Source organism: Sitophilus oryzae, unplaced genomic scaffold (genome assembly GCF_002938485.1).
Source record: "Sitophilus oryzae breed Bouriz unplaced genomic scaffold, Soryzae_2.0 scaffold_1122_pilon_pilon, whole genome shotgun sequence".
In the NCBI taxonomy this organism is placed as follows: domain Eukaryota; kingdom Metazoa; phylum Arthropoda; class Insecta; order Coleoptera; family Curculionidae; genus Sitophilus; species Sitophilus oryzae.
This window is the reverse complement of record NW_022145752.1, coordinates 77,501-98,963: the sequence shown is the minus strand read 5'-3', so window position 1 is coordinate 98,963 and position 21,463 is coordinate 77,501. Positions and strand designations below refer to the sequence as shown.

The window sequence follows — 21,463 nt, the reverse complement described above, 5'->3', positions numbered from 1 at the left end:
GCTTATTTCTAACCAAACGCTTTTGTCCCGCTAAATTTATCTTCCGCTCGTCCGTCAAATGCAAAAATAACTGTCACTGTCTAAAATCTTTAGCGCCAACCATAAAGTAGTGTCAACTCTGTGTTAAATCGTGGAAACACGATACGCCACCGAAAGCCTTCGTTGTCGTCTGGAGAACTAATTTTTCAATTGACAGGTTGACATGATAAGGACATGATGGCTTAATTTTCATTTCCGTTTCCGGTTATTCAATGGCGGGCCCTCTTTCAGTTCAAATGTATTTTGTATTTTTTCTTTTCATAAATCAAACCAAAAAATAATTTATTCACATATATTTATTTGAAATATGGAACAACGTGACTAAATAAATATAAAAATATAGAGGATTGTATTGTTTCAATACCAATTAGTTAATTATATGCACTTTTAAAGTAAATTAGTTAAGGTATAAGCATGACTTACAGTAATTTGTAAATAAACACACTTATTCGCAAACTTCAAGGACAGAAAACGGACACAGGAACATGTAAACGGGAGCCTTATACAAAAACCTGAAAACAGAAAAACAAATTTTTTATACTAAAATTAACAATGTAAAAATATCAATAGATATAAAATATAAATATACTGTTAAAAAGCGTCCATTATTCCCAAAGAGACCTGGCTTATAAATCAAAAAGAAGCAAAAAGAGACTTTTAGTCGGATTACATAATCAGATTATCAGTCCGATTTATTGCATTATTGACAATAAATCGCACATACTGGAAATAACTAATGTTGGCTGTAGTTAAAAACGATCTTACCTTGCTGTAAATTGTTTCCATTTCCAAAAAAATCGCCGATCAAAGAGATTATAACACCATTTTCTTGCATCTAAAAAATGTAAAAACAGTGTTTATTTACTACCTATTTTTCATATACATGGGACATACCTACTACTGCAGAAACGTCATTTTCTCCAGGATTCTTCATGTAATATATATTTTATATACTTTATTGCCTTTATATTTATAAATTTCAGCCGAAATATTAAATTGAACTTAAAAAACGAAACTAAACGGAATGAATTAAAAAGGCATCGAATATTTTCTAATTTGTTCTAGAACAAATCTGAAGTTGTCTCTGAAACTGAAATCTGTCAATTCTAAACTGTAAAGTTAGACAATAGTTAGACAAAAACAATGCTGTCCTTGTCTAGGCGGCCATACTTGTCGTGAGGAGAATGATAGGAATGACACTAATGACTGTTTCCAATTTTCCTATTTCACTGTCACCCCCCTGGCGGCAACTTCAACTCGGTCGGTAGATGACGTAAAAAAACTGACAGTGCAGGAAGATAGGAATCGAACTATCCTTATCTCTAGAGTATCCTTGATGGCGATGACTCGAAGTAAAAGCTATACTGTGCGAACAAACACTAGAGGCGTTGCTAGTCATTAAAAAGTTACTTATTACGGAACACGGTTCCTGAAAAATTCGGTTATAACTGTCACCAAACTAACCAGCGCGAGAAGGCTGGTTTTTCTGGTTTTGTTTGTCAATCAATGTCATTTATGTGACAGAAATCAAGCAAATATTGGAAGTTCGAGTGAAATTCTCATTTAATTTCTAAAATTTGTAATAATATTTTGTATTTACATCCAAAAGCAATGGGGGTAGGCAGTAAAGGTAAATAAATTTCATTAACTAAATAGAGCTACTTTTTAGGAACATTTAAACGACATGCAGCCATTGTTTCTTAAAGTCAGGACCATTTAAAGAAAACATGAAAAACAAGACAAGTAATCGTGAATGTTTTGTAGGTTATAAAAATATAAATATTGATTAGATTTGTTTATTTATTATTGATCTGTTTTAATATTGAACCTGCAAATCTTCACTTCATCTGTCTAACGAGTTTAACAGTTTATTAATAAAGTACTTTTCAATATTAAAATCCATTGAAAAGAAAAAGCAAACGTAAAAGCAGAGAATATTTACATTAAAAAGGCATAAAAGATAAATTTTACAATAGAGGTATTGAAATTTAGAAAACGTCAACATTTGACGTTTCCAGTATTTTACCGAAATTAGAAAAAATAAATAATCTTACACTTATACCATCTTATTTAGTGGTGTTAACAAATTGGGAAACATGTGCTGAAAGTGACAAGTGGACAGTAGACATCTTTTTTATAGAAATAGGAGAATAGAATTTGAACGAGAGATAAAACGGACACTGCAGAACAATTTCTACAGAATCTTTCTAAATAAAAGCATTCACGTCCGTTGTGTATAAAACAGAGGGGTTGAAAAATCAATATCACACCTGATAGCAACCCACTAAATTATTAATTTTTACCGCAGATACTCGCCATATTCTATCGTATGTTTCTGTTCAATGTATTTACACTATCGGGCAAAAGTAGAGCAACAAAGTTCATTTTTATTCATGTTTGAATAAAAAAAATAATTAGGTTGTGATTTTCGGCTATGTTTACTAACACACTATCCTTACACTATTACTATAGTGCTATTTTAGTACTAGCACTATTTTGGTGTACTTTTAATCAGTTTAAAAATGGTAAATAATATTGATTATAAAAATTGATAAGAATAGGGGCGACAAAAGTAGAGCAACAAATTGTATTCAACAAATTTTATTGTCTTATTTCAACAAAAAATATTTAACACATTTAAGAACAATACTAATTGAAAGTCATACATTGGTAATTGATAGAATATCCATTACTTATTATTAATAACTTGCTGACAACGGCGCGGCATTGAAGCAATCAACTTCTGAATGACATTTTCGGAAAGATTTGTACAAACTTCATTAATTTTATCTATCAAGGATTGTTTATTTGGAAACATTTGGGTACGAATACGACGTTCTACCTCTTCCCAGAGATTTTCGATGGGGTTAAGGTCTGGAGATTGTGCTGGCCATTGCAAAACTCGAACGTCATTTTCCCTAAAGCACTGTTGAACAACTTGTGAAGAGTGTTTTGGATCGTTGCCCTGTTTGAAAATAAAACGCACTGGCATTTCCCATTCTGCATAAGGTAGCATAATATTCTGCATGATATCCCTATAAACAAATCGGTCCATCGTGTCATTAATAAAGTGTATATCCCATTCCATTGTAACGTTTTTAGTTCGTTACATGTCTTTTTTATATATAATATATGATGTCTGGCCTATCATCACCGGATTCCCTCTCGTTCAGGCCGGATAGTTTATTTGACGCGTAATTTTTACGTTCCCTAGTCGCCAACCCTGTGATCGTTCGACACAACCCTGTTACTATTCTGTGAAGGCGCGCGCTGTCAACATCGCTTCTGTCAACTCTCCGTGCTTAACCTCACTTTGTTTTGACGCTCTGTTTTATCCCAGCTTTTAGAAATGGTGATTATTTAAATCTTGCTGTATAATCTGAATCAGCTGCTATTTCAAAGCAACAGGTAAAGATGAGATATTATCCTTTTAGATTCGATATTATTATTGAATATTTTAGGGTAGAGTTACGGATGTCCCAACTTGTATTTGTGTTTTGCTGACACGTTGGCGTCCCTTTTCTTTTGTCCTCCAGAATGTCACATGGAAGAAAGGACATGTTGTTTATTATTTATTGAGCCCTCGGAAGTATTTCGAGGTAGGTTTATTTTGTTTATTAGACCTTGTTTGGTTTTAAACAAGAGTTTCATATTTTTATGGTCCAAGGTACGGACTGTGTCCAAGGTACGGACTGTGTCCAAGTACGGACTGTGTCCAAGGTACGGACTATTCCAAGGTACGGACTGTGTCCAAGGTACGGGTAGTGTTTTATGTACGGACATTATCTTACGTACGGATGTCCTGTGGACGAGTGTCCCCAGTAAGAACGATTTTTTCTTACATATAAGTGCCACAGCGTGGATGTAGCTTGAGTCCCATGCTGCTTCGTTCCCAGCTGTAAGCTAGTTAGTTACGGCTGTACCAATTTATGGTGTCTCATTCTGGCCCCTTTGGTTGTGTTGGATGGCTGAGTACAGAGAAGCGAGACCACCTCACGCTGCTACTGTTTGAAGCAAGATTACATAAAGAACAGCTAAGTGTAGATTTACGTTCTAGTTTTTATGTTTTAGATTTTCTATATTTTCAGTCTTAAACAGTAACGTACATTTTAAATAATATCGTACAGACTATATTTAGTGGTTAGATTATTAAGAACATTTATGTCGATGCAGTAGTTACAATGTGATTTAGATTTTAGGTTTCAGTATATTACGCCTTGTAATAGTATTACTTTCTATAGATAATATTGCGCTATATTAACAGATGAATAACGAGACATAGATTCTAGAATCTACAGGTTGCAACACATCAGATTTAACACCGCATAAAATTTAACAATTTAAATAAAGTAATGCTACTTTTCTTATATCTTCTATAACGTTACACGCATTGTATTTTTTCATAGTCTTTTCATAGAACATATTTAATATTATTTACATACATAGTTTTACTCAACAAATAACCACTATAATAATTATTAAAACTGTACAATGCTATTTACCATCAGAATTCATCATGAATAAATATAGTCATTAGTTTTAAGTATTATACAACTGTGTTTTCTTTCTCTGTACATGCCTGGCGCCCAATATCTATTTTTTTGTTTATTGTTCCTAATTAGTTTTCTTTCCAGTGAAATACCTTATCCACGACTGCTCTCCGATGAAAAGCTGCCGTTCGCAGTGGTAGTTGTTTAAAAAACACTACACCATGAGAAATAACCCCATAAAAATACACTGCCTTTGCCGTGTTTAATTGTAGATGTTACGTATTTAGGATTAAACCTTGTATTGATTGGTCATCTCACACGTCTCATTCCATCAGAATTGAATATTTTGTAGCGCGTTTCATCACTGAACAGAACTTTTTTCCAGTCATTGGCGGTCCAGTTTAAATGCCGACGTGCGAATGCGAACCTTGCTGCTCTATTTCTTTCCGAAACTAACGGCTTTTTGGCTGGACGTCTACTAAATAACTTTGCATCTACCAATCTTCTTTGTACTGTTCATATACCAACCGTAATTTCTGGAATTTCGGCAATAATTCTAGGTGCGGACTTCCAAGGATCATTTTGAGCAATTCTTTTGATTCGTCTGTCGGTCATTATTGTTGTTTTCTTTGGCCTTCCCGATTTTGGCAACTTTTCTAAGTGTCCCCTGTTATTATACGATGAAATTATTTTAGATACACTGCACCGGGGTAACACAAACTGTCTTGAAATATTGGCTTGTTTGTTATATTCCATGAATGCATTCACAACTCTTTGCTTCAAGTCTTTTGAAATTGGAATTCCTCTTGGCATGACTAATCCAGCATAGAAATGTTTAAAAAAAAACATAAAATAAACCTCGTATAGTCTATCCAACGAGAAGATCCGTGACAGTGATAGATGTGTCTGTCATTTTATTTTCAAAGTAGTTTATTTTATTTTACAAAGAAATAAGTTGGTACAACTGGAACACATAGCAGGAAATTAATATATTCAAAATTTGACTGATAAGACAAGTGATTACTTCAAAATATTGTGAAAAAAATGTATAAAACTGAAAAAATGTAATCGAGTTATTTTATTTAATAAAAAACGGTTATGTTAATACAAAACAAATAAGAACAAGACACCACATACCAAAAAAATATAAAAAAGAACTATTGCTTACTTCCAAGCTTCATGAAACTTCCGGCATTTATGATTATATTTATCAATATAACTTATGTACAAATACAAATTTGGAATTTGTAATATTCCACAGGAATAAATAAAACAACATAAATAAAACAAACTATTTTATTAATAATAACACTTACCAAATTTTATACCTTAAAGGTTGATTAATTAACTTTAATCTTAATTTTTTTAAACCAGTACCTTTTGACATTATTTTTCTGCAGTACTAAAATTCATTATTTACCTATCGTGTAATGTCGATATTTTACAGCTACTCCAGTTTGTAGTATGCGTTTAGTATTATCCTTCTACCATATACGAGATGCACTTATCTACGACGAAATGGTATACAAACTTTATTGATGGTAACTTTATTGGTGTATAAGACTTTCTGCCTGGGCAGCGAGTATTAACCATAAACTGGTGCTCTGGGTCTACAGTTAATTTTCACTCGATTTTTCCTCCACTTGACTTCAAAAGACACAAAACACACATAATAACACGAATCAAAATGCATCATCTTCCAAAACGCAGGGTATTTGACAAAAGTTGACACAAAATTATAACCTTTAATTTGGCAAGACTTTGACAAGCGTCAAAAATCTAAAAGCGAGTTCATACGCATCGGCGCCCGTTTGTCGTTCATCGTTCCGTCAAACCAATAAAGTTGAAATACGATCTGTCATTTTTGAAATAAACCAATAAAACTGGTTAAACACAAAAAGAGACGACGTATGACGGATTTATATTTAAATCCATCCATAGTTAACTTAAAAATTATTAGATACTTTTTTTAGTAAAATAAATAGATTGGTATGGGACGTCATCTGCTCTTCTTCTGTCATCGTCTGTCGAAATCTTACCTGAGAAAAAAAAGAGAGTATAGAGTAGTATAGTATAGAATTATTTTGGGCTGTACTTTTGCTAAAACCCTTCTTTGGAATGAATTATCTGAATGTTGCTCTACTTTTGACGCGTTGCTATTAAGCATTTAAAACTAAACGTCAAAATAAATTCATTTGTTTTGTTAGTAAAAATTCTTGTTGTCATCGATACTCATAGCCTACTTCGTAGTTTTTAAATTTATTGTATTTGTATACATTATCATGCATGTATAATTAAAAAATCGCGATTTGCAAATATTTCTTGACGTGTTGCTCTACTTTTGTCCGATGGTGTATGCTGTATACCAGAGATTAATAATATATAATCTTAGTTACTGTTTATATTATATTATTTCCTCATCAGCGCTTTATTTTCAACGGTAGAAAATTTCTAGCAAGAGCAATCTGTGATTCACAGTCACTAGTACGCGGTGTGTCTCACTGGAAAGATAAAGGAATTAAATCAAGTGGCCAAATCTAAAGTACAAAACGGTCTGCCCGTTGCCGATCTCGAATCTCTTTTATTATTCTCTCTGACCGGATACGAACCATTTATATAAATATTCTCGGTAAACGATATATGTACATAGTGTTGGTGTGTGACGTTTTTTTTTTCTTGATAGGCTAGAGATTAGTGGTGCGGAGACGCTAAGCGGTGTGCGATTGATCAATCGATACATTTTTAGCGGATTTGGTTGAAAAAAGTGGCTTGAATTTACGGTAGAATTTGGGACATTTGTTTGTGATGTGTGTCTGTGTAGTGTGGTAAATTTTAAGGACTTATAGAGAAGTGCGTGTTGACTTGGAAGTGTGAAGGTCATTGATAAGATTTTTTATGAACTTTGTTTGGTTTATATACGGGGTGTTTATCTTTAAAGTAAGTTTAGAAAGAAAATACACAGTTAATAGTATCTTCATTCTTTATCACTAATATGTTTATATATCTTTTATATCTATATTTTGTTTTGAATTGGATTAAAAATATCATAAAAAAGGAAGCTGTTGCATTGACAGATATTTATCAATGTTACTGTCAAATAAATAGCAAAAAATAAGATTTCTTGCCAAATTTTGAAAATTTTTATTTGAAATAGTTCTAATATTTTGTAATGTTATGATATGGTGAAAAAATTCGTCGTTTTTAACCAATAGCAGCAGATTTTTGTGGCAGAACCGGTATATTATTAGCTTGTCGATGCTGTTCAAAGTTATTAAATTATAAAAGCTGACTTGCTGACTAAAAACTTTTCTTATAAACTCGAATATAAAATGACGCGAAAAAATTGCAAGTAAATTATTCAGACATCTAAAAGTTTTTATCTAGAAGACTATTCAGCACTTAAAAAGAAAAAGCGCAATCATATAATAAAGCCAAGAAGGCGTATTGAAAACAAAGAAGTTGCTGTTCCGCCTTTCATTTTGTATTAGTATAAAATAGGCGAAAGCCTATATACCGTGCTGGCAACTGTTACTTTTGGGTCGGCATTTACATATGTGGAAGTAAATCGCATAGGGATCTTATTAAGTCGGAGTAAGAGAAATGCGACGCACAGTAGGCAATATGTCCAAACCAAGTTGCAAAAAATAACATCCACAGTTAGCATTTATGGCAATAACATTAGATTGGAAACATATTAGTTAAGAGGAAACCACATAAAACTAACAAAAAAACATATTCGGAGTCTCTTTCGAGGGGCTGTAACCAAACTTTGCGCAAAACCTACATTTTCAGTTAATTTGTGTCAATAACTGCCTTTTTTCTACAATTTTTTAAATAGTAGGCGTTGCATTCAAGTGACACAGTATTATAACAATTGAATCGGACGACCTTAGCTTGCTGTCAATAATTATTGTGAAATTGTCATAATGTGTTTTACGTAGATTCCCGGTTGCGGTAAATTTAATGTCAAGGTAAGTAAAAAAGGATCTTTTATTTTGATTTTTTGGATAAAAACTAGGTAAAGGTCAAAGTAGAACATAATCATTTAAGGTTTTTTTGATAGTGGCATATATTCTATCTTAGAAAAGTTAAGTCAAAAAAATCGCAAAAAATCGCTACTTTAAACTTATTGGAAGCGTATGTCTCCATGCGTATGTGTATAGTAAGATCCTTTATGTCGATACTTCTCATAAATTAATTGTTATAGTAGCTAGAGAAGAACTTGAAATATAAAGTTACTTAATTTTTCTCAAGATTTCCGAAGAGGTATGTCATAAATGTCAAATGACATTTTTTGACAAATTGACAAATTTTGACAGTACCTAATTTTTTAAATTAAATGAAATGGATTTTTCTTTCAGATTTAAAAATGTGCACTTCGTGACCATTGCTTCCAGCTGTTGTAAAACAAAATATCAGTAAATAGTAGGTGGTAAAATAAAATTTAGATATTTTTAATAGGTATAAGTTCTGTTATTTTCGAAATCGTCATTGTTTAAGTCTCAGAATATTGTTACTTATTTAAAATATAATAATAAAATATTATTCACATATTGTCTGGTATTATTAGAGACCCAACTTATTCAAATGACACACAATCTTGAATAAAAGTTCGATTGGATTAGTATACTTAGGGTTTTCTTTTATACATTGACACCCCCTTTATCTTTTTTATTTGACGTTTCCGAAAACTGTCTCAAATGAAAGTCGTTTTGGATAAATTTGCCAAAAAGGTCTATTTCGCATATAAAAAGTGCTTCAAAAAATCTGGGCGTGGTTCAACTATCTTATTTCAAATTAGGTATAGGATATGCTACATAAAAGTAGTTAGGATTTTTAGGAGAAAATGTTTATCGTTAAACAAAGTTCTTGAAAAAACTACAATCTATTATTTCTAATAGATTTCGAGATGTCGATTTTTGAATTCAGAGTTCTAATAGCGCAACCACTATCGAACACCCACTCAATTCCACTTATTTTTACCAAAAATGCAAGTGTTTTTAGCTTGCACTTAAAATAATTCAAGCTATAGGGAAAATTACAACGACTCGTTAATAAATAAACAAATCAAGTTTCACGAGACGTAATTAAGTCGTGAAGCTGAACGCATGACGTACACCTTTCCCTAGAACTTTAAGTACTGACAGAGGTATTGATTGGGTCGACCGGTCAACTGCGACAAATCTGCTATATTCCCTTCCACGTCTCTTAGCGATATGAGAGAGAAAAGGAATACAAAAATTTTTAAAAATGGAAACAATTAAAAAATGTGCGATAAGAAATTAAAAAAAAGTTTTTAACCTATCCTTGCTGTTAAAGTATCATTTAATCTACCCTTGCGGTTAAAGTACTATTTTATCTACTATTTTTGATAGATATAAGGCAATTTTAACAGTTACTATGAAAAAAAAAATTAATGAAAGTATAATAAAAAGAGGAACTAAACGTAATTAATACACTACTTTGTTCCATTGTTTTGAAGAAAAGCCAAGCAACAAAAATTAAAAACCCATGAAAGAGTTATTACGTTATAAAATGCAAGTGAATTACATCTCCAGGGTAATATTTCCTTTTTTTAATGACTTATGCTGCACGTTCCCTCTAGCTTTGAGAGCTCTTTAAATATTTCGAGATCGTAAAAGACATTGTGCCAACAATGTTGCTCTCGGAAGCATTTAAGGTGCTCTGCTTTCTCTACGAGCTAGTAGAGCATACAGAGTGTGGTTTTAATCAAAAATTATTTAAAAAAATTCAATTTTTAATTTTATGCCTTCAGACCGGGTTATCCCCAAGAAAGTTTTTGTTATAATTGAACGGCCAAGACTTCCTCTTTCTATATTTAAAAAATTCAAAGATATTTTCGTGTTTTTCTTAATTTTCTCTAAAACGTTGGGGAAATTTGGAAAAGTATAAAGCTTGGTTTTCATGCATCCGTTATCCGACGATACGATGATACGATATTAATTTCCTTGTTTGAATTTAAAAATTTCGATTGGTTAGAAAATTACGCAGTTTTTATTTTATTGCATTTTCATGCCTCCGTTCATGAGATGTCATTTATATTTTCATTTCCATAACGATTTCGCTGTTCTACTTATAGTAAGAGCTAACAACGTTTTCGAGAGAGAATTTTAAGAAAGCTGTTGCGTTTACTACTGCGCATCGTATCTGTTTTAACATCTGTTCACTACTGCGCATCACAAGTTAGCCCTGTATTTCAGGAACTAAGGAGGCTAGGACAAACATATGTGTAGCGTATTTAGGTTCATAAAAAAGTAGCAAAATAATTTGAGAATCGCATCATTGTATGTCTATTCATAAACGAGATATCCCATAAAACACACGAAAATGGGATACCCTCTACAGATGTGATACGCAGTAGTAAACCGCAGTAGTCTACCGGCAGCCAGACGGCCCATCAAGAATGCATTCTTTTCAAAATGTCAATAATAAAAAAATATGTTCCTCTTGTAAAGACAATCCGGGGACATGCTGCAAAAATACCTACAAATACAAACAGATTTTTTGCATTCCTTGTCACTCCCCAGTCGTTTTTGATGACGTTTTTTTTTCGGTCATACGGTACTAATTCAAATAAATGTGCTACAATACTCATTACTATTAATGTTTATACAGGGTTGTTCACCACATACAACACGGAGTATTGTAGCTAAACGATTATATTTTTACAAATTTCAAATTTTGGGTTCGATGAAGGACTATTAGAGGTACAATTTGAAAATAATTTACAAGATACAGAGTGTCCCAAATAAGTAAAAAATATTGTTGTAAAAGTTGTATTTTTTTAAATAGAACACCCTGTATATTATTACATTTTTAGTTTCTACGATTAAAATAAAGGTAAATTTGATTAAGGTTTATTACACTTAAACCTTACCGTTTTTGAAATATTTTCAATTTTGTGAAATTGCAGTAAAAATTTTAAGGCTTCATTCCTCCAAGGGTACCAAAGTTTTTAATACTAAATATTTACTGAAGTTTATTTATTGATCAGTTATTGTGTTGCAATAATAAAAATAATACTACCTTATACAGAGTGTCTAAAAATTTATTTTAAATAATTTATAGCTTTAAACGCCAATAACTTGTTTAATTTAAATGGAACGCTCTGTATATTTTATGAGAATCAGATGCACAATTTAATTGTCTATCAAACTGTATTATACCATTTTTACCTATCCCTTCAAGTTTTCGTAGAAAATGCATTTTCTTATAATTTAGACCTCATTCATCAATATACCCATGGAATATTGACATCATATATTGACATTCTAGTAACATTATCGTTTTGCTAAAAACAATAATGTTGTATGCAAAAAGAAATCTATTTAAATCTTTATAAAAGAGTATACCATTAATTAAATATAGCACCATTATTTCCGCCCGTATACTAATTAATTACATACTTAATTGTATTCGTTAATAAATTATTCTAAATAAATGTGGATTTGAGTCAGAAATCAATATAATAATAAGTTGTCAAAATTAAAGTCTCTGTTGTTATAAATAAGCATTTATTAAAAAATGAAATATCATTTTTAAGGTGTTACTTTTTATCACACTGTCTAATACCCATACAAAATTCAGTTTTTTTAGTATTTGGAACAATTATTATTAATCAATGCAGTCAGTTAATGCAGTTTGAATACTGGAATCATATTAATTGGCCCTCTTTAACAAATATTTAAACAGTTTTTTTTATTTTTTAATGAAATAAACGAATTATATCCAAAATATTAGTATCTGTACTCTTTAAAAATTTGGTACATCTTTAAAAATAATCTAAAATGTCAATATTCCATGGGTATATTGATAAATAAAATCTAAATTACAAGAAAATGCATTTTCTACGGAAACTTAAAGAGGTAGGTAAAAAATGGTATAATATAATTTGATAGACAATTAAATTGTGCATCTGATTCTCGTAAAATATATAGGGTGTTCCATTTAACTTAAACACGTTATTGCCGTTTGAAGGTAATAATTATTTAAAATAAATTTTTAGACACTCTGTATAAGGTAGTATTATTTTTATTATTGCAACACAATAACTGATCAATAAATAAACTTCAGTAAATATTTAGTATTAAAAACTTTGGTACCCTTGGAGGAATGAAGCCTTAAAATTTTTACTGCAATTTCACAAAATTGTAAATATTTCAAAAACGGTAAGGTTTAAGTATAATAAACCTTAATCAAATTTACCTTTATTTTAATCGTAGAAACTAAAAATGCAATAATATACAGGGTGTTCCATTTAAAAAAATACAACTTTGATATTTTTTACTTATTTGGGACACTCTGTATCTTCTAATAGTCCTTCATCGAACCCAAGACTTAAAATTTGTAAAAATCTCATCGTTTAGCTACAATACTCCGTGTCGTATGTGGTGAACAACCCTGTATATTTAAAGACTATTTGTGTTGTTTGTTTCAGATAGAGATCGTGTGCATGAGCAGGGCCCACAGCCTCAGGCAATGATGGCTTAGCGCCCGCTGGGTGCGTGACGTAATGGCCAGGGTATGGGCGTGGTCGCGGTCAGTCAGAGGCTGGACCTTGGCCATTTGTGTAGCGGCATTGTGCGCCTTGGTCACAACAGAGGTAAGCACTAACATTAAAAATACCATACACCAAACCACAAATTAACTACAACAGATGCGAAAGAACACCGAATTACGCGTTGAGGTTTCTGTGACCTTCAGAAAGAGTTCATAGACAATCCGCATCAATGTATTGTTTGGGTGAAAATAATCTGCACCAATATGTTATCGAGGCATACAAAAAGGTCCACAGACTTCGAGACATACGAAAAATCAAGTCCATTTAGCGTGTGTCGCAATTTTCACACCTTAAAAATTAGTTTTTTATAGCTATAGCAACTGCAGCGACTATGAAAAAAGCTGTGTAATTTTCATAGAAAATAAGGGCACCTGTAATTCATTTGAGAATGTTATAAATCGCTAAAAGAGGTTTCAAATCTCTTGGATTTCTATTAATATTAAATAAATTTTATTAAAAATTGAACTAAAATTGTTAGTATCATTAAAAACAATTCAAATTCAAAAATTGTATCAGTCAAATTTCCTCATTTAAGGTGAATATTAAAGTAAATATAAAAACAGCTCATTCTAAGCTCTACTTATCTTTAAGAAAAATTTAAATCATTGTTGCAATTGGGCCTTAATGCCATTTCGAATGAACAATAGTATTAATAATGTACATTATAATAATAATAAATTTTATATCATAGTGTGTATTAAAACTACCAAAACACTTTTAAATTGGTATTATATTATCAACTTTTGTTTTTAATCCAAAAAAAGTTACCAATTTTCTCAATCAAAATATTTGTGGTCCTGAAAGGACCTTCGTTTTTCCATGTTCGTCAAGGTAGGTAATGGGTAAACGGTAAAAAAAACAGGATAATGAAATTTAAAAATTGCAAAAATTGTTCAAAAGTGCCTCCCTCTTGCATTAAACAATAACCCAAACGATCATAAAACCCTCCTCACATTGGATAACATATCAGGGGTGACAGTGTCAAAGGCATTAAATATTTTCTGCCTTAACTGCTCCAAGTTTTGAATTTCTTCATGGCCGTAAATTTTAGATTTTATGTACCCCCATAAAAAGAAATAATTCACCGAGAAGTCAGGTGAAATTAAACGTCAGTCTAAACAAAACTGTCATTTTTGAAAACTTGTCAAAATTAGGACACACGCTAAATGGACTTGATTTTTCTATGCCTCGAAGTCTGTGGACTTTTCTGTATAATCTCACAGTAATTTAATAGATTGCTCGTCATATTATATCAGCTCGTCGGAGATTAGGAAAAAAAAGATATTTATAGTATAAAAAATTAATTTATTTAACAAAATTTAATTAAAGATGTGACAAAATAGTTACATTTCTATTAGTTCTATCGGACTTTTTTCGACTATATAAATCTTTATTTTTTGTAAACTTTAATGCATAAAATATTTTCAATCTAATAAATAATTTAATGATATAAATAAGAGGAAATTTCTCACATAGGTGGTCAAATTCTATAGTTTTCATTATATCAAACAGCCTCTGAATGTTTTCTTCAGTGCAAAACTCATCAAAATTTAATATAAATAATTTTTCCAGCCTGTAAATAAAATTAACAAATTTTTCCATTTTCATGATCAAAGGCTTTTAAATGGGTAAATAATTTCGAGTTATCCAGAGATTCGGATTCTTTCGCAAATTTTAGACAAATATCACATTGATGTATTTGAAGACCCTTTTTAATGATGTAGTCAAACATAATTAAAGGCATTTTGAGTTGAAAACATTTCTCAGAGGCTGTTTGATATAATGAAAACTCGAGTGAAAACTATAAAATTTGACCACCCATGTGAGAAATTTCCTCTTATTTACATCATTAAATGATTTATTAGATTGAAAATATTTGATGTATTAAAGTTTACAAATAAAGATTTATATAGTTGAAAAAAGTCCGATAGAACCAATAGAAAGGTAACTATTTTGTCACATTTTTAATTAAATTTTGTTAAATAAATTAATTTTTTATACTATAAATATTTTTTTTTCTTTATAAATAAACACATTTGCATCCCATTTTAAATAAGATATATAAATTACCAAAACTTAGAAATAACAGTTCAAAAGTATAACCACGCACTATGTCATTCCAGCAAGCGAATACGACACAGCATAGGTTTCCGGACTAAACGACTGGTGTATTTACACCACTCAATAGGCGTGTCGGGTTTGCCGAGCGGTTTCCGATGCAGTCGCTTTCTTTCGCATCTGTTATAGGTAATTTGTGACCAAACGCTAAACAAGCGAGGCTACTCGCCAGTGGAAAATGTTTAGAGATCCATAAGGTCCAGTACAGACGAAGCAACATGTCATTTGAAGATGCCGCCATCTATTTAAATGCATGTGTTGGGTTATGCACCTGGAAGGGTTACGATAGCTCTGAAACATGTTTCCCAAAATGCAAACACACTTTGGCTTGGATGCTGATGTCCTGTCGCTTGGTTTGTATATGGCCTTATCTGATTCTTATTTGATAAAATACTGTAGTACATTATAGTATTAAATTCTCAAAGGCTTATAAACAAAAACAAGTAGATTTGAGAAGGGAACTCAAAATGACAGACGATAAACTAAACAAAACAAAGGGGATTAAAATTGACAAGATAATGAACCGATTTTAATCTAAAAGTTCATACTCATTTCGTTAATTGAGATTTATAAACGTCAGCCCTTTATTATAAAATAAAATATAATAATATTAGAGATTTATATTTCGAAAAGTAATTTGTTAAAATGCGCTCGGTCGGTCTGGCAGAGAAAGAAAGAAACAGGCAACGGGGATAATTGAAAATAGCAGAAATCGGAATACATTTTCGAATAAAAATACAAAATGGGAACAGAAACGAATTATTTATCGAAACAAATAAAATCAATAAATATTAATTCGGGACGTCAACGAGAATTTTTGCTTTTATAAATTTTATGAAAGCCCGACATCAAAATCCAGCCTGTTGTTCGAAAATATTTTTGCAATTTAAAAATACAAAAAAAATAAATAAAATGGAATGCTATAAAAAGAATATAGATATGGAAAAATAAAACACCAGTTTATACCATACACCAAAACACTTTAAAAGCCCATTTCACTAAACTGGCTAGGTATTTTTACACAAATGAAGAAGGAAATTAAAGATAAAGGATTATACTATGTCGGTATTCTAGCACATTTTTAGTTAACTTCTTTATTTATAAGATTTTGATGGTCAAACAATAAGAAAATATACCTTATGTTTGGACTAAATTTACTCGAAAATAAAGAAATAATTTTAAATTCCGTTACAATACAGAAATAGATAGAAGTTTTCTGAACACCCTGTATATTTTACGAGAATCAGATGCACAATTTAATTGTCTATCAAATTATATTATACCATTTTTTACCTATCTCTTTAAGTTTCCGTAGAAAATGCATTTTCTTGTAATTTAGAATTTATTTATCAATATACCCATGGAATATTGACATTTTAGATTATTTTTAAAGATGTACCAAATTTTTAAAGAGTACAGATACTAATATTGTGGATATAATTCGTTTATTTCATTAAAAAATAAAAAAAACTGTTTAAATATTTGTTAAAAAGGACCAATTAATATGATTCCAGTATTCAAACTACATTAACTGACTGCATTGATTAATAATAATTGTTCCAAATACTAAAAAAACTGAATTTTGTATGGGTATTAGACAGTGTGATAAAAAGTAACACCTTAAAAATGATATTTCATTTTTTAATAAATGCTTATTTATAACAACAGAGACTTTCATTTTCATAACTTATTATTATATTTATTTCTGACTCAAATCCACATTTATTTAGAATAATTTATTAACGAATACAATTAAGTATGTAATTAATTAGTATATGGAAATAATGGTGCTATATTTAATTAATGGTATACTCTTTTATAAAGATTTAAATAGTTTTCTTTTTGCATACAACATTATTGTTTTTAGCAAAACGATACTATTACTAGAATGTCAATATATGATGTCAATATTCCATGGGTATCAATAATAAAATGTCAATATTCCATGGGTATATTGATGAATGAGGTCTAAATTATAAGAAGATGCATTTTCTACGAAAACTTGAAGGGATAGGTAAAAATGGTATAATACAATTTGATAGACAATTAAATTGTGCATCTGATTCTCCTAAAATATACAGGGCGTTCCATTTAAATTAAACAAGTTATTGGCGTTTAAAGCTATAAATTATTTAAAATAAATTTTTAGACACTCTGTATAAGGTAGTATTATTTTTATTATTGCAACACAATTACTGATCAATAAATAAACTTCAGTAAATATTTAGTATTAAAAACTTTGATGCCCTTGGAGAAATGAAGCCTTAAAATTTTTACTGCAATTTCACAAAATTGAAAATATTTCAAAAACGGTGAGGTTTAAGTGTAATAAACCTTAATCAAATTTACCTTTATTTTAATCGTAGAAACTAAAAATGTAATAATATACAGGGTGTTCCATTTAAAAAAATACAACTTAGATATTTTTTATTTATTTGGGACACTCTGTATCTTGTAAAAATATTTTTAGATTGTAGCTCTCATAGTCCTTCAACGAACCCAAAACTTACAATTTGTAAAAATCTAGTCGTTTAGCTACAATACTCCGTGTCGTATGTGGTGAACAACCCTGTATAAGTTAAATACTACTACTTCTCCAAATTCGTATGTTGACGCTTCCACTGTGCGGCTAGCCTAAAAAAGCTCTTTACTTTATTTTTCTACAATGTAACCGCCGCACATACGGCAAATTGTCTACTTTAGGACGACAAAAATATTTTCTACTGAAAAATTAATAGTTTCATATTCTAAGTAATAATTAAAATCATAGATTTACTGGAAATATACATGGAAAGAGTAAAAATTTGAAAAAAACGATGTAACTCAAGAATCATTCTGACTCATCGCTATCTTCTGTTTCGTCATCATTAATATCATCACCTCTGTCCTTTGGCACTTCAGCAAAATTATCGGGGAGATGTAACATCCTTATGACATCTTGGACAACAGGTTTTCGTTTTTTTGTCGTTTTTCGATAAAAAGATATTATGGAGCCCGAGACAATTCTTTATCCGCCGAAGCAAGCTGTGTTGACGTCTCTCTGCAGCACTTCTTTCAAAGGGCTTTTTTGGCCTGCCCTTTTTTGATTTTGCCAGTCCTTTTTATCCAGTATGAGTATGAGTAAATCAATCAGTATGAGTAATTTGAGGCAGCTTGAAACTCCCTTTTAGCCCGTGAGTATTTCTTTTCAAAAATCTATTTGGAAACGTTCTACACGCTTTTTATCTATAAAGCAATTTGGACACAAAAACCTTCACCGCATCTTTCAATTGCTTTTTGAAGTTCAAAGGTAGGTCAATTCGGCCACCAAATTTGTCTTTTACATAGTTTAAGATTCATTATTTGCATTTTGAAGAAGATAATTTAAATATTTGTTCTCCTTGCAGCACCAGAAATAATTTCTCTCTATTTGCACATAGTAATGTCAGGCCAGGATCGTCACGACTACCTGGTGACTTTTCTGGAAAAATGCTCAATTGGGATAGCTAATTTTTTGTATAGTAAAATTTTAAGAATTAAGTAAAATTTTGAACGTAAAATATTAACGGTACTCGGTGGAACTTTTTTTGTACCTCTTCTTAAATTTATATTTATCAAAATAATAATTTTTTAAACACCTTTACCAAAATCTAGATTTTTCGAACTTGTAGCCACCGTAAATTATTGCAATAATGCATTTAAGATCTGCAGACCTGAAGCCTCAAAATCCATTATAAAGTGTTTTCAACAATACCATCATAAAACCCACACCGATTTTTTAATAACAGTTCAATCACAATTTTAATATCTTTAAAATAATATGGAGAAAGGTCTGTCTTCAAACAGCACTATAACTTGCAATATCACAAATAAAATTAAAATGTTTTCAAATTCGGATGTACTGACTAATAAAAAATACTTATGTATAAACGGCATGCTTTTTTGGAATCAACAGAAATTTGATTTTTGTCGTCCTACGGGATATAAATAACCGTATGTGCGCCGCCTTAGAAGAAACTCAGGGTGAAACGAACCTCCTTGTGAGATGAAACAATATAGAGCTCTTTACTCAAACACAGAACTCCCTACAAAGTAATTTATTCCTCCTGATATCAAGCACATGTAACAAATTGTTTATATTCCCATTTGCGTCTTTGTCTTGGAAGATAAAGGACCCCGTAGGCAGACGAAGGGTGCCTTGGATTCATCCCCTAAAACGTTTGAAAATTACATAGCTTTAGATTGGAGTGTATAGATAAAGAAAGTTGTGGATGCTATAGAAAGATGGCGCATGGGAGTAAATTTTGGGAATATATAGCTTTGAAGATAACGAATGGTTTAGAATATGAATTTGGCAACCTGAATTGAGATTAAATCGACGCCTACGTGAAAGTTGAAATGTTTATATCGGGTATTTTTTACAAGTGGCTCACTCTTATAGCTTTTTTTTCAGAAAAAAAAACGAAATTTAGTATCTAAGGATGTATTCCGTTGCTGATGGTTTTATGTTCCGTTTCTATCGGTTTCCTGAAAGTTTTATTATTACGGAATACGGTTCCTGAAAAATTGAGGTATAACTGTCACAAAACTAACCAGCGCAGCGCGAGAAGGTTGGTTTTTCTAGTTTTGTTTGTCAATAAATGTCACTTATGTGACAGAAATCAAGCAAATATTGGAAGTTCGAGTGAAATTATCATTTAATTTCTAAAATTTGTAATAATATTTTGTATTTACATCCAAAAGCAATGGGTAAAGGTAAATAAATTTCATTAACTAAATAGAATCACTTTTTAGTACCGTTTAAACTTATCATGCAGCCATTGTTTCTTAAATCAGAAACATTTTAAAGAAAACATGAAAAACAAGACAACAAGTAATCGTGAATGTTTTGTAAGCTATAAAAATATAAATATATTTTTTTTCTTTTTATTCTTGGCTTTAGGTCGTTGGGGCTGCAAAGATGTCACTAGATTTTGTTCATTATTTTATTTTTATGACGACGTTTCGACAGTGTATGTCTTTTTCAAGTCTCTTTAAGTACATAAAAAACAGTCAGTTAAAATCAAAAAGATAAAATGTCAAAATAAAAGGTCTTACCGTGAACGTAGATTCCTACAGAAATAAAAATTGTTAAAAACTAGACAACAAACACAACAGTAATTACTTAACAATTTTTAACTACTCACGAAATCGAAATTTTAGAATATTTTGAACTTGAAAGCGGTAGTAATGGCCCTTTATGCCCCTTAAGTGCTGTTAAGAAGGTGAGTTTTGTTGATGTAAATAATAATTAATTTATTTAGTATTAATTATAATAATTAATTTATTTATCATATTTCTTTTATTTTTTTAAACCCGAACCTTAGGGCATAACATCAAATTTAACTCGAGCAAACATAAAAATCCCAAAACTCCAAAGTAGCATTTTATAAAATTTTGATTTTATTTAGAACAAAAATAAAACTCAATATCAATTCTTGGTCTGGCTGCATCCACATACATATCTGTTATTTCTCCGCTCGGAAACAATACGACAGAACAACGAGCAATTTGTCTCCGGCCTGCAAACAATGTCGGTCTCATTCCCGATCGATGCCTTTCCGATTTCCGCAACCTTCCTCTACGGAAAAGCACATTTGTCAGCTTTATGGGACCAGCTAGCGAGCTTTGGCTTCGACATGGATAAGCTCTCTCCTAGTCGAATGGTATTTTCAGGTTAGAGTATAGGTTTGGGATATTAATTAGCAAGGACCCATAAATATTCGGACTTTGTAGGAAATAGTAACATACTTACCAAACCATCAGCAAATTATATTAAACTAGCGTGTACCAGCGACTTCGTTCGCGTCGAATTAATCATTTGTAATGGTGATGATAAAGCAAAGCAAGAATTTGCATTAACATACAAACTGGATAAAATTTTCTCACATTTATGTCAGCACGAGAAAAAATAATATGGCGATATTATTATATAACTTGGTAATATTTGAGGGGTGGTTTTACCCCCTTAGAATTCAAGCTTCGAAAAATCCCTTCTTGTCGAACCTCTACACCTTAAAGTCACTCCGTTTTCCAAAAATCAGCTTTTTACGTCAAGCGTTTTAAGCAGAATTGTGATTAATCAATGACCAGATTTTTTGAAACATCCTGTATACATTTTTAAAAAATCTTAAAATATGTAAAAAACAAAATAAAATATACGTGTTTAAGCGTTTTTCGGAAACTTGGCCGTTTTTTAAATAAAAAACATTGTAAT

At 31.0% G+C, this 21,463-nt stretch overlaps 1 protein-coding gene across 4 annotated transcripts in view; it reads left to right on the top strand.

The window, feature by feature from the left end:
* LOC115886062 (leucine-rich repeats and immunoglobulin-like domains protein 2) overlaps nucleotides 1-21,463 on the top strand; it is a 194,227-nt gene that overhangs the window by 100,630 nt on the left and 72,134 nt on the right. Inside the window, exons 1-2 of one of the 4 annotated variants that reach the window (XM_030905109.1) lie at nucleotides 7,009-7,466; nucleotides 12,992-13,152. In XM_030905109.1, the coding sequence (XP_030760969.1) occupies nucleotides 13,063-13,152 (90 nt within the window). In that variant the 5' untranslated portion in view covers nucleotides 7,009-7,466; nucleotides 12,992-13,062. Of the gene's footprint in view, nucleotides 1-7,008; nucleotides 7,467-12,987; nucleotides 13,153-21,463 lie in introns of those variants that run through there. The other 3 variants (XM_030905101.1, XM_030905118.1, XM_030905093.1) reach the window with 3 other exon arrangements.